The sequence below is a fragment of the Lontra canadensis genome, unplaced genomic scaffold, assembly GCF_010015895.1.
Source record: "Lontra canadensis isolate GAN:19392208 unplaced genomic scaffold, GSC_riverotter_1.0 scaffold4, whole genome shotgun sequence".
NCBI classification, from domain to species: Eukaryota; Metazoa; Chordata; class Mammalia; order Carnivora; family Mustelidae; genus Lontra; species Lontra canadensis.
The window spans coordinates 44,001,169-44,015,742 of record NW_022630998.1 but is presented as its reverse complement, the minus strand read 5'-3'; the positions used below and the strand labels follow the sequence as shown (position 1 = coordinate 44,015,742).

At 33.7% G+C, this 14,574-nt stretch overlaps 1 protein-coding gene across 5 annotated transcripts in view; it reads right to left on the bottom strand.

Annotated features, from left to right (window-relative positions):
• ADAMTS6 (ADAM metallopeptidase with thrombospondin type 1 motif 6) overlaps positions 1-14,574 on the bottom strand; it is a 289,783-nt gene that overhangs the window by 102,058 nt on the left and 173,151 nt on the right. For 4 of the 5 annotated variants that reach the window (XR_004381633.1, XM_032849701.1, XM_032849696.1 and 1 more), the window contains one exon: positions 14,125-14,266. The exons of the other annotated variant lie outside the window; for it this stretch is intronic. Coding sequence is in view for 3 of the 4 variants with exons in the window: in XM_032849701.1 (XP_032705592.1) it covers positions 14,125-14,266 (142 nt within the window). In the remaining variant the exon portion in view is untranslated. The remainder of the gene's footprint in view (positions 1-14,124; positions 14,267-14,574) is intronic. 5 annotated transcript variants of the gene reach the window in all.

Here is a 14,574-nt window from a genome sequence, read left to right as displayed (position 1 = left end):
TCTTTTTAAATGAAACTAAATTTCTTATTTTAACTGATTCTTCTTATTTATTAGTTTTATTCTTTTTACTTTTAAGGTATTACAATAGACTGTAAGGTCCCTGAGAGCAGGGTTTTTGGGTGTATGTTAATGGCAGTCTTGACAAAATGTTTCTACTTGGCAAAATTAAAAGTTGACAACCGTGTGTTGGTTTGCTTATTTTCAGGGAGAAATTTCCCTTGCCTACAAAAATCTAAAAGCTTGTGAACCACTCACTGCCCCAAACTTGATAATCATTGTTTTGTTTCATTTTTTTAAAGGAGATCAATGTGTTTATTGATTATTTCTTATGTCCCAGCATTATCTTCTGAATGAAAATTCTTTCCTTTTCACATGCATCCTTTCAGAGTTATTTAACAAGACACTCTTGTTCTTTTTTTTTTTTTTTCCTTTCTTTCTTTTAAGGTTTATTTATTTTAGAGAGACAGAGGAAGGGGAAGGGGCAGAGGGAGAGGGAGACAGAAAATCTCAAGCCGATTATTGCCTGTTGAGCACAAACCCTGATGTGGGGCTCAATCTCACGACCCTGAGATAATGAACTGAGCTGAAATCAAGAGTTCAAAGTTTAACTGAATGAGCCACCCAGGTGCCAAGGGACTCTTGTTCTCCATTTTTAAAAAAATATACTTATTTTACCCTCATTTTTAAAATGATATTTTAATTGACTTATAGAATTCTAGACTAACATTGATCTTATCTGAGCATTTGAAGGTATAAAGTTCATTGTCATCTGGACTCCATATATGGAAGCTAATGAAAAATCATTTGTCAGTCTAATCACTGTTTCTTTGTGATCAGGTCTAGCTGCTTTCAAAAGTTTGTTTTGGCTATAGTGCAGTTTCACCACTGTATCTTGGTGTTCTTTTATTTATCTACTTGGTGCTCATGCTTTGAATTTGTATCTTTCTTTGATTCTGAAAATTATTAGTTACATAATTAGTTGTACATTACAAAATTTTTGTAATATACTACTTCCCCATTTTTCCAGAAATTCTATTCAACTTACATTGGATATTGCCATTCTAACCACCATGTCTCTTAAAACCTTTTTGTATTTACCATATATTTTTTGGTTGGGGCATTAATCTTTCTGCTTGTTCATGTCATGGTGGATTGTTTCCTCACATTGTTATTTTCTCTTCAAGCTTGTCTTCAGGGAATCTTGTCTTCAGGGAATCTGTGCTTCCTGAATTGCAGAAGTGTAGCTTTCTATCATACATCCCAAGGTTTCACTTGTTTTTTGTTTCATGTGGATCTATTTGGTCAGCACCATGTATGGAGACTGTACAAAGTCATACTCTGTTCTTATGTGAGGCAGAGCCTAGAGCTTCAGTTTCTTATGTGAACTATTTTCCCCCATCTAAAGCGAAGGGCAGACACTCACTTGTTATTTCCATTTAGCTATTTCTTCGTAGTAGAAATGTCCTTTACCTCATACCCAAGATGGTATCTCCTATTCTAACATGGAAAACATCAGGTCACAAGCTTGCCATTTGAACTAAAATGCCTCTTCATTTCTGGAATACCCCTTTTGTTCTGATATACACAAGCTTTTTGTTGAAATGTAATGAACGCATCCTGTGAAAACCCCTGCATTCTGTAAGACCACTTATGAGGAAAACAGGATTTATTGGAAAAATAATGTTGGAGCAGACCACTGAAAACCTACGTAATTTCACAGCCAGAAAATTTTGCACTGTTAAATCTCTGCATTTGATCCCAGCACCCTAGTCAGTTGAACCCTTTGTAGCCTTAAACCCTGTGACTTCTGCTGCTTTCTACTTAGAGATGTAGGTCTTTGAAGATATCTGCCTCCAACAGACACCATTTTCATAAAAATTAACAATTAGATTTAAGGTATATATATCTTCTTTATCAGACCATTTTTTAAAAAATAGCACAAAGGATGTATAATTATAGATTTTTTATTTGCCCTCATGATTTTAACAGAGAGTTTAAAGCTTTGGGAATGGAGCCATTAAGTGATCTACTACGTCCAGTAAAGACCCCTCTTTGGACTTGCAGGATTTTTTCTATGAGACTTTATGAAATACTATAGATTTTCTCTTTGTGAGAAAGCTTATTTAACTTCACATCATTAATGCACTAGGAAGCAATCATATATGAACAAAATAAGATGTATGCATTATACTGGCATCACTCCACAGTCTGTTAATTTACTCATGTGTCTTTTCATCAAAAAAACACATGTTGTAGCTAAATAAATGATATTTAGTTAAGTTTTATTCATTTTGTTACTCTGACATTTTCTGTTTTATACCTGGAAAAGTGATTGTATTTACTGTTTGTCATGTTTTTGAAACTGAAACTCTTTTCCTAGACATTAAGAAGCAAGTCATATAAAGGAATAGAAACAAAGTATAAATGCCAACTTAGAAGTCAGTTGAGTAAATGGGTAAGAGCCAGGGGGAGCAGATTTGAGTTCAATGTATAGAAAAAAAGGTCTTCTGAACAATGATGAAATAAAACTGAATCTCCCATTACTGAAGATACTAAAGCATACACTTCACAGCTTCTGAGCAGCAATGTTGTAGGCAGAGGAAAAAAAAAGTAACTAACATGAACGCTTTTTCAGGGTATACAGTCAATAACTATGTGAGGCATATTCATATTTGTATCTCACTTAATCATCACTAAAATCTCAGAAAATGTGAGAAACGTTAGGTTCAGAAAGATTTAGCAATTTGCTTCAATCCTAGCCAAACCTGGATTTGAATCAGCTCTATTTGATATTAATGCCCCAAATATCTCTACACAACCTAATTACTTTCCTATTTCTTTTAAACGTACCACAATTGAATAAAGTCACAAGCCAATAAGAAAATGTTTACTTGTATTCTAATGTAATATAAAATCTCACTCAATGTTCATAATGCTCTCTTATCCTATACCTATATTTTAAAGGAAGATATCTCCAAATTAAGACTATGATGTACTAATTCATAACATATACACTCATTATATGAGCTTAGACATCAACTTACATTTATTATTATTGGAAGTTTTGAATGTAACAATATTTTGTATTTGGATTTTTTAAAGATACTGTCAACATACTCCTCAAAAATACTCCATGGTCTTCCAAGAAACAAGACATTTGAAATATTCCTCCTTATTTAAAATTTTAATATTCACTCCCAGACTTCTAGTCTATCTGATTTTTTGAATGAATGACACTATTTGCAAACATTAACAGTAAAAAATAGCAAATATAAGTAACAATAAAAATACATATAAGGGTTGCAGTTTTAAAGTAATTATCTAAAGTAAAAGAACATATCTGATATTCAGAAAATAAGTTTGTAAAAAACTGAACTAGGTCCTTGTTGATCAGAGTAGAATAACTGATTATTTTACACTCAAAAAGCTTTTCAAAATAATAAAAGAAATTGGAATTAACTTTCTCAATGTTTTCATAACTATATGTTTTCATAATTATAGTTCTTAAAAGATACTTAAAAATGGGATGAAGCGCCTTTTGATTTCCTTGGGAAAATTAAAATTAGCAATTTAGACAAGTGGGAAAGAGATATCATAAAATTACCAAACCATTTTATAATTAATCATTAAGGAAGTAAATGTAATGCCCCAAATATCTCTACACAACCTAATTACTTTCCTATTTCTCTTAAACGTACATACAAAGAGAAAACAGTTTCTTTAATGCTAGATTTTTTTAAAAAATTAACATATAATGTCCTATTTGCTCCAGGGATATAGGTCTGTGAATAATCAGGCTAACACACTTCACAGCACTCACCATAGCACATACCCTCCCCAATGTCCATAAGCCAACCACCCTCTCCCTAAACCACCCCTCTCCCCCAGCAACCCTCAGCTAGATGGTTTTTATTTGTTTAATTTTTTTTAAACAAATGTAAGGATCATAGAAGAGATATACACACACTTTCTGCCCTTGGGAAACTCTAAACCTTATGCCATCTTGGGTCTTTGGTTCTGAATATGAAACATTTTCTTTGTCCTCATTACCCTATCAGTAACATCTTTTAACAGCTATTTGCAATAAAGGATCCTGACAGCCAAGGGGGAAAGCAGAGTCTGAAGGGGTCAGAAAGGAGCATCACTGATTAGAAAGGTTACTTATCATGGTATCACACAAAAGAAAACTGAAAACCAACATATGGTGACCTCATGGCCTCGCTCCAGGTGTTTAGTAGCCATCTGAAGAAAGAGAATAATGTACCCTTATTTCAGCTTTAAACAGGTTAATCCTGTTACATGGGTAATTTAAATACAAGAGATCCTAGAAAGACATATTTTTGTTATATATATGCATACAAATATATATATGTACATACATATGTGTAAAAGAGAACGAATCTAGGGATGCAAGTCAAATAATTATCAATTTGAAGAGTTTAAAAAATGATTAAATGGTTTTGAAAAATACCTCTAAGAAGCAAACCCAAAGTAAAAACAGGTGATATTTAAGAATGCAAGTAATTATGGACGTAACATTGGAGGTTGAAATTCAAGAAAAATAAAAACAAATCAACTTCTTGTTCAGTATATGCCTAATATGTATAAATGTCTGGACTCCAAAAGAATATTGCAGTGCTAAAATAATTCCATGAATATTATTTCCATATCAAACCACACTGTAGAATATTTACACCACCTTAAAATCTGCAAGGAAAGTGTTTCTACAATCTCCCTCAGTGCAACATTCCAGTATTTAATAACTTGAAATTCTTCCTACTACCTAATCTACAACCTTCCAGCTGTAAAAATTAAGACAACTGTGTTTTTTTATGCTCTTGATAGGGAAGGAGAACAATTTGTTACCAGCAACCAAACTATAATAAATGTTCCAAAGCTTGAAGACAGTTTTAAGGCCAACATTTAGCCTTCTTTTTTATAGGCTACTCAAACTCTATTTCTTTAAACTTCCCTTATATGTACTTCTAAATATTTCACTATCATTCTTTCCAAGCCCATCCAAGTTATCTGCATCTTAAAAAAAAAAAAAAAATTAGGTAGGTAGCCAACAATTCCCCAAAAAGACTAATAAAGTCCTTTTATTAAAATGATTCTCAAGTAGAAAGCAATAATGACTTGAATCTTAATTAACTGGTGATGATAAAATAAACAAAAGGGAGTAAGCATGAAAACATTAAAAACTTGATTCTGAGAGACAAAATATGTCAGGCTTTATTAAGTACTCTCCAGAAGGAGGATACCCTGATTAGACAACTCAACTATCTTATCTTCAGCTGATTACTCTGTCTACAAATAGCTATACTCCTGGCAGATATAGCATGATGGTATTCTTATTAGAGTTAACGTGTTAATAAAAATAACTTATACCATCCTATATCTTAACTTTATGTTTACCAAACAACATTTTGATAACAAGTTGGCCTACTGGGTAGATTTCCTTAGGTGAGAAAATGTGCACATTTCAGTAGAGTTGACTGAATATCAACCATATTTGGTTACTATAAATTAATAAATTCAGTTTTATATATAAACTTACATATTCATTGTGATCTTCCATTTCCAATATTAGATACTAAAAATCTGTCATCACATAGTGTGGAAAAAATATGGCATACTAACCACTTATAGATTATTCTCTCATTAATCCATAATTGATGATCTGTAAGTAAAATACAGTGTGACACAAATATATTTCCCCGGGAAAGATTCAAAATTAATGAGAAGGCTTAAAATTCCCAACGTTATGTCACATTTTCTCTTTGTATGTTTTGTTTCCACCACAATACCCATGATTCTGCAAGCTTTATGTCAAAATTATGGAATTTATATACATAAACACTTTCATTCATTTCATCTCAGAGTTATGGCGCAGTACCTTCCAGCATGAAAAGAATAAATTTACAATTACAAAGAAAAGAAAGGGCATTGCTACAAGGGCATATCAACTGTGGCAGGGCTGCTTTAGCACTCTGTGTAGAATGTGTTTGGAGGGGAAGAGAAAAGGAGAGGGAGAAGGACATAGACCACTTTGTATTAAGTCTTCAATTTTCCCATATGGTTTCCCAGGATTACAGAATTGTGTTGGTTTCCTAAGACATAATATGTCATGGAAATTCTGTGATTTTCTGCACACCATTAACCTTCTTGGTCTCATTCATTAAAACACCTTGAATACTTACCCATTGCCTAGAATTCTTAACACAGCCTATTAAGTGTACACAGATTTGGCTCTTAACCTCTTTTCTGTCTCATTTATATGGTAATTGCTTTGAGAGCTACAGCAACACTAGCTTTCTGTCAACTCTTCAGATACACAAAAATGCCACAAAGGTCTTCTCCCCACTACCTCTTCACCATATAATTCTTCTCACTCATCTATTCAACAAATATTTTTTGCTCATACTGTAAGGCAAGCATCATGTCACTCACTATATAAATAGCCATGAACAAGGCAAGTGGGATTCCTACTCTCACAGAACTTATGTTCTATTATAATTATCAGTTTATCCTTCCAAGAAGTATTCATTGAGCACCTATCATGAGCAGGCTCTGTTCTATGTGTTATGGAAAGATCAGGGAATGAAATAGGCAAAATCTCTGTGCCAAGGAAAAAATCTATTCTAGTGGGAAAAGTAGACAAAAACAAGATGAATTAGCAAAATATGTAGATGTTTAAAAGTAATAAATGTTAAGGAGAAAAATAAAGGAAGGAAAATGACAGGGAGTCATTTTGCATAGACATATGTGTATGTGTGCACACGGAATTTTAGATAAAATTGTTAGGGAAAGCCTTACCTAGAGGATCACATTTAAGTAATTAATGAGTAATCAGATAAGCAGAAAGATAATGGCTTGAAATGACTGTTCTGAAGGAAATAAAAGCATAATGTGAAAGAGAAAAATGGGGAGAAATCTTTGTCTAAAGATTGACCAGATAGAGGCTTGTCTGAAAATGCATTTGAGTTGGGACTGAAGGATGTGAATGTGTCAAAATGTGGCCCTTGGATTACCTTCATATGCTCCTCAATTACAGATGACTTAGATTCCCCTACAGCACTACCAGCATATCAACTATAGAGGAATGGTATAATGGATGACATAGATATTCACGGAAGGAAGGGAAAAGTTACCGAATGTCTGCCAGGTGCCAGGTAAAGAAAAAACACTTTGCATGCCTATCATACCTTTTGCCATCTGAAGTTTATAAGAAGAAGTTGGCTCTTTTTCACCTGAAATAGTGTCTGAGTAAAATCTATCTATCAATTCGAGGTCATAGGTAATAGTTAATAGTGAGCAGAATTTCACATAGTGAAACCATGTATTAGATCATGTGTTTCCATCTGGGATTCAAAATACATGACCCATTGATAAAACATTGCTCAGTTCTACATTAAAGTAAGTAATAACAATGTAGAACACACTATTCTGTATTTATGTGCTAATTTATAAGTCTATCTGAACAGTGACAAACTTCATGGATAATAAAAATTCCCCATAAATTAAACAAAGCTATGGTATCTATTAATTTTTCTTATATTATCCTGGGCCTTAAATCTACATTTTCATGAGCAGCAATCACCTCTTTCTCTCTCTCTCAAACCATTTTATTAAGGTATAATTGACACACAAAAGCTCTACACAGTTAATGCACACAGCTTCATGAATTTGGAGATAAGTATACATCCATGAAATCGTCACCATACTATGCCCTAAACATATTTATACCTCCATAAGCTTCCTCCCATCCTCTGAATTATTGTGTGTGTGTGTGTGTGTGTGAGATAAGAACACTTAACGTAAGTTTTACCCTCTTTGCAAATGTTTAAGTACACAATTGAGTATTGTTTACTATAGGTACTATGCTGTAGAGAAGATATCTAGGACTTACTCATCTTAGGTAATTGAACTTTGTATCCTTCAACAAGTACCTCCTCATTTTCAATTTCCCCCCAGGTTTCCCCATTTTACTCTCTGCTTCTATAAGTTTGACTATTTCGGATTCTGCATGTAAACGGTATCTTGTAGTATTTGTACTTCCTTGTTTTTGTACTTTCCTTATTTCACGTAGCAGTTTCTTTCATGTTGTCACAAATGTCAGAATCTCCATCTCTGTAGGCCTGGATAATATGCCATTGTAAGTTCTTACATTTTCTTTATCCATTTATTTGTCAATGGACATTTAGCTTGCTTCCATGTCTGAGCTATTGTGAATATTGGAATGCATTTGAGAGTATACATATCTCTTCGAGATGCTGATTCCATATCTTACTCCTATGAATATATCTCTTCAAGATGGTGATTTTAATAATAATGGGTGTACACCCAGAAGTGAGTCTACTGGATCATATGGTATTTATATCTATCTATTTATTTATATTTTTTGAAATATTTGATTAATTGAGAGAGAGAGCAGAAGCAAAGGTGCAGAAGGAAAGGGAGAAGCAGTTTCCATCGAGCCTGAAGCCCGATTCAGGACTCGATCCCAGGATCCCAGATCATGACCTGAGCCAAAGGCAGCTGCTTAATGAACCGAGCCACCCAGGTGCCCCTCTTTTTTTTTTTTTAATTTTTTTGAGAAATCTCTATACTGTTTTCCATAGTGGCTGCACCACTTTACATTTCCACCACCAGCGCACAAATATTCCCTTTCCTCCACATTCTTGTCAACGTTTGTTTTCTTTTGTATTTGCTTTTATTTATTTATATTGTAACCATCCTAAGAGGTGTGAGGTAATAGCTCATCGTGGTTACAATATGCATTATCCTGATGATTGGTGATGTTGAGCAACTTGTAACATTCCTATTGGCCATTTATATGTCTTCTTTTAAGAAAAGTCTAATCAGTTCTTTGCCCATTTATTTTTTAATCAGTTTATTTGAGGGTTTTGTTTGTTTTTGTGGTTTTTTTGTGAGTGTTTTTTGTCTTTTTGCTATTAAGTTGTACGAATTCCCTATATATTTTGGACATAAATCCTTTATCAGATACAATTTTGCAACTATTTTCTTCCATTCCATAAGTGGCCTTTTCATTTTGTTGACTGTCTCCTTTTCTGTACAGTTTTAGTTTGATGTAGTCCCGATTGGCTGTTTTTGCTTTTGTTGGCTATACTTTTGGTGTCACATCTAAGAAATCATTGCCAAAATCAAGAAGCTTTTTCCCTGTGTTTTTTTCCCAGGAGTTTTGTAGTTTGGGGTCTTATATTTAAATCTTTAATCCATTTTCAATTAATTTTTGTGTATGGTATAAGGATCTAGCTTCATTCTTGGGCCTGTGGCTGTCCAATTTTCCAATACTATTTATTGAAGAGACTATCCTTTCCCCCATTATGTATTGTTGGCACCCTGGGCCAAGAGCCATTGAACGTATATGCATGGCTTTATTTCTAGTCCCTCTTCATTCCATTGGCCTATATGTTTGTTTTCATGCCAGTACCATACTATTTTGATTACTGCAGCTATGTAATCAGCTTTTGAAATCAGGAAGTATGATGCTACCAGCTTTGGTCTTCTTGCTCAAAATTACTTTGGCTATTCAAAGTCTTTAATGGTTCCATGTGAATTTTAGTGTTTTGTTTTGTTTTTTTTTTTTTCCTTCCATTTCTGTTAAAAAGTGTCATGGTAGCAATCACCATTTAACAGTTATCAGTAAATTATGTAGTGTTATTACTGACCTACAGTGAAACATTAAGTATATACGAAAACAATGTTTAGGATATGATTCATAGCAATAGGATAAAGAAATACAGAGTTATGTTTGGGACTGAGTCTTGATTTAATCTGTGCTTTTTAGAGAGAAGGCAAAAGATCACCCATTTCCCCTACAATACGTAGGCTCATTAGTGAATTCTTTCCTAAGTTTAAACTTATTATTATTTCTGTAAAATGTTTTTGTTAATCCACTTTTAATAATTGTTTTCTCCTAAAGAAAGAGGAGATAAATGGAAATGGAATAGGAGTGAGACAACAGATTCTACAGAACTTTATAGGGAGAAATTTTTCTCTAAAGAGGCCCCACCAATTTTTTTTTGGACATACTTAATACTGTTTTATTTGTAATGCAGTTTTATCCAGAACACATCAAAGGCACCCTTAGAAGTTGATGATACAGCTAGCAGATTTTTTAGAGGATCTAGTAGGATTTTGTTTTGTATGCTGCTCATCCGTATTTGTCCTTGCCTTGAAGAGGTCCTAACTATTTGCATAGGGTAAAAAGATATAAAACTCAAATCCAACACTGAGGGTCTCATACACTTGAGAATTTAAAACCCAGAAAATAAGTTTAGGGAAACTCTCTAGATCCCTCTCTTCCAAAATAGACTGGGATAAGACAGATAGGTTTTTGTTTTATTTTAAAAAGATATTTAGAAACAGACATCATTTGGTGAACACTGATAAAAAGTATCTCCTGAAACAAAATATATGTTTATTTTATTAAGATATTTAACACATCTAATACAAAATGGAAGTAAATTAAACCTTTTTAAATTTTCATTTTTACCTTGGGGTAGGTAAATCACATTCTGTATTTTAGTTTCATCTATAAAGTATTAATAGATAATTACAATTTTTATCAAAGTAGTCTGAAGTATCTCAGAAAAAGGTACTACATAAATATCACAAACCTACATCATTTATAAATTACTGTATTATACAACTATATTACTCTGTATACTGTTTTGTTCTTTGTATTTATAATCATTACCAACTTCTCACTACTTCTATTGGAATTTAAGAATACCTAGAAAACATAAATAGATGATATACAAGGATAATTGTAGAAAATGCTTCTTGAAGTTGAATAAAAAATAAAAATTTTCACATAAATTCCCTAATATAACTGGGGAATGTACCTACTCAGAAAGAATTCAATGAACCTACTCAGAAAGAATTCCAGCAAGATTTTCTTATAACTACAGATTTAATCATTGGAAACCCCATCAATGACCACATGATAACCAAAGTAGAAGAGATGGAAAACCGATCACTGCTTCAGTAATGTGTCATCTTGTAGTTGTTTAAAATCTTCCCTGGTATCACTAGAGACGTGCTAGTTGAAAGAGGGATCACTTCCTGATGCTCCAACCCAGAATATCCCCTCACTAAAAGTCTATAGTGCTCTTCTCAGCCTCCAGTGCTTGTGTTCAGTGTTCATCTCAGGATGCTACACTTTGACAGCTAGCTCTCACAGGACTTATTTGTTTTCCTTTCAGCTACTATCTCAAGTATGACCTATTTACCTCACCAGACTCCTACTTTCAAAACCACTACTGTTTTCTAAAGTAGTATTTAGAATCATTTAAAACCTTAGCAATTCACCAGATAAAACACGATGTGTCCTTGCATGCTATCAATTGTGTAAACCCGATTTTTCAGGTACAAACTTAAGAGGTGAGAGTGACTCTAAAGAATCTATTATGGAGGAAAAAAAAAGAGAGAGAATCTGTTTTGACTCAAAAAACTTTTTTTTTTAAAGATTTTATTTATTTATTTGACACAGAGAGAGAGATCACAAGTTGGCAGGAAGAGACAGAGATAGGGGGAAGCAGACTCCCTGCTGAGCAGAGAGCCCGATGTGGGGCTCGATCCCAGGATCCTGAGATCATGACCTGAGCCGAAGGCAGAGGCTTAACCCACTGAGCCACCCAGGTGCCCCAAGAAACTTTGATAGTAATGTACAGCACTTTATAAAAAGGTAGCATAAGCTTTTTCATATAGTACATGAATCTAAGAAAACCACTTTGCTGCAAATCAAAGTGAAAAGATTAATGATAAAATATGTGAAATTGTATAGGATTGTAAGATGCTAATGTCTTTCCTCAAGTTTTCCAAATTTATTTTATATCTATTATAAAAGCCTTAATAAACATAGCACATAAAGAAATAGAATCTAAATGACAGATGTAAGAGGGCACCTGGGTGCCTCAATCAGTTAAATATCTGACTACAGCTCAGGTCATGATTCCAGGGTTCTGGGATTGAGCCCCTGGCATCAGGCTCCCTGCTCAGCGGGAAACCTGCTTCTCCCTCTCCCACACCCCCTGTTTGTGTTCCCTCTCTCACTGTGACTCTCTCTGTCAAATAAATAAATAATATCTTTTAAAAAATAAATAAAACTAAAAAAGCTAAATACACCATTTTTCAATTACTATTTATCTTACTTCACTTCAGATCAACTAGTCTGAAATCAATGAGATACATAGTTAGAGAGATAGGATAATCAGATGAAAATTTTTATTAATTATTGAAGAAAGAAAAGATACACCCTAGGATCTTACAAAACTGATAATATAAATTATCTAATATGAAAATATGTAGATGCAGTTAAAACTCAATTTCCAATAAAAAAACTAAAATATAGATTAACTTTCACTTCCTAATAAAGAAATGAGATCATAGACAAGAATAATAGGAAATCTATAACCGCATTTGATCTTGAATTTCAATCTACTAAGCTACAAGTATATAAAAAGATCATGATTGAAATTTGACCAACATTTTCTGTAGGAAAAAGCAACCCAAGAAAAAAAGAAACCAAAATCATACAGAAATAATAACAGCGGACTCTGTACAGAGGGACCAGGAAGACCAAAGTTTTATTCAAGGCTTTAGATAATTAGATTGTTGCACACGATCTTCAAATCTGTTGCACAAAATGTGCTGCCAAAGCCTACCATGAATAATAATATGTTTGTCACCCAAGAGATACTTTAAAAAATCATTTTCCAGGGCGCCTGGGTGGCTCAGTGGGTTAAAGCCTCTGCCTTCTGCTCAGGTCATGATCCCAGGGTCCTGGGATCGAGCCCCGCATCGGGCTCTCTGCTCAGCAGGGAGCCTGCTTCCTCCTCTCTCTCTCTCTGTCTGCCTCTCTGCCTACTTGTGATCTCTCTGTCAAATAAATAAATAAAATCTTTAAAAAAAATCATTTTCCTTTGTACTGTACCCAAGAGGAATAAAGAGGAATAAATGATACTGTACAATGTATATTGTTTAGTATTACCTACCTTAAGACTGAATTCCTTTTTTTGTTATTATTTTTAAATAGGGATTTATTTTTTAAATGATTTGTTTATTTTTAGTTATTTATTTATTTATCAGAGAGCACAAGCAGGCAGAGTGGCAGGCAGAGGCAGAGAGAGAAGCAGGCTCCCCGCTGAGCAAGGAGCCCAAAGAGGGACTCAATATCAGGACCCAGGGATCATGACCCGAGTCAAAGGCAGTGGCCCAACCAACTGAGCCACCCAGGTGTCCCTTAAATAGGGATTTTAAACATTACTTGCATAAAAACAGAAACCAAACCTTTAAACTTTTGTTTTAAACCTGAATTTTTCTTACAGCTTGTCGTTTAAAAATCCTATTTTCATTCAGCATGTTTATACTGTGTACCTACTATGAACATGTCTCTATACTAAACACTGACATCTTTTTCAATAAAACTTTTAATTATTTATATACATAATATTATTTATTTGATTTTAATTTATACATTCTAGTACTGAGTCATTTCAAGTTGCTTCACCCACTGTCCACTTTTTTAGGCAGACACAAAGAGTCAGTTATGAAACCTACATTTTTTTTCCACAGTAATTTTCCTTGTTTTTCTATTTGGGTTAATGTCATCTTGTCCCCACTCAGTTGTTGTGTTAGAATGTGGGCAGTGAATGAAGCAACTTGAAATGACTCAGTACTAAAAAGTATAAATTAAAATAAAGGCTCCTAGCCAATGTGAAAATTCCCTTAAACCCAACCAATATTAGAGAACCAGAAAAGGCTGAGAAGGGGTAGTTTTCAAAACCATAACATTTCAAAAGACAAACTAAAGTTGGCATCATAAACTCAGGACTTAAAAAAGAAATAAGTTAGAAATTATTAAAATTCTACTTATATCTCTCAACAAGACATTTGAAACTTGTTTCAGGTTACTGAAATATTTAGAAATAGATATTAGAAAATTGGTATCAGAAAAAAAAAAGCGGTGTGCCAAAGGTCATATTTAAATTAATGATGTTATCTGAAGTAAATTACACTCAATAAAAATCTAACTTAATATTTGTGTCATGAAAGAACACATATAAATGACTAAACATAAGAATTAAGACTTCTTACCCCATATTTACATTGGCGGGATGTTGCTCCATATTGGAAACGACATTGCTCATCAGCATCATACACCTGACCTGGGGCCACAGCTGGATAAAGAAAGTCACGCTTGGGAGGCTCATTATCAAGGCAAGTACCACGGCCTGAACTGTTCAACATAAAGGATCAAAGGAAATTAGGTACACTATGGACTATTTCCATCACAATTATGAAACTATGCGTTAAACTCTTTGTTTTAATAACTTGATGCATGAGAAGCAATACATTCTACCAACAAATAGTCATATAGTAAAACAGAATAATTTTACTGAAATGTGAGTAAGAGCTCCAGTTGTTTTTTCCAGCACCAAGACACAATAAAAGTATCTCAGACAACAATCTGAAACTGTCATGTTGGCCTTAAAACACTGATTTAAACTAATTTCTGAAGGAATCAAAATGGAATTTCATATTACT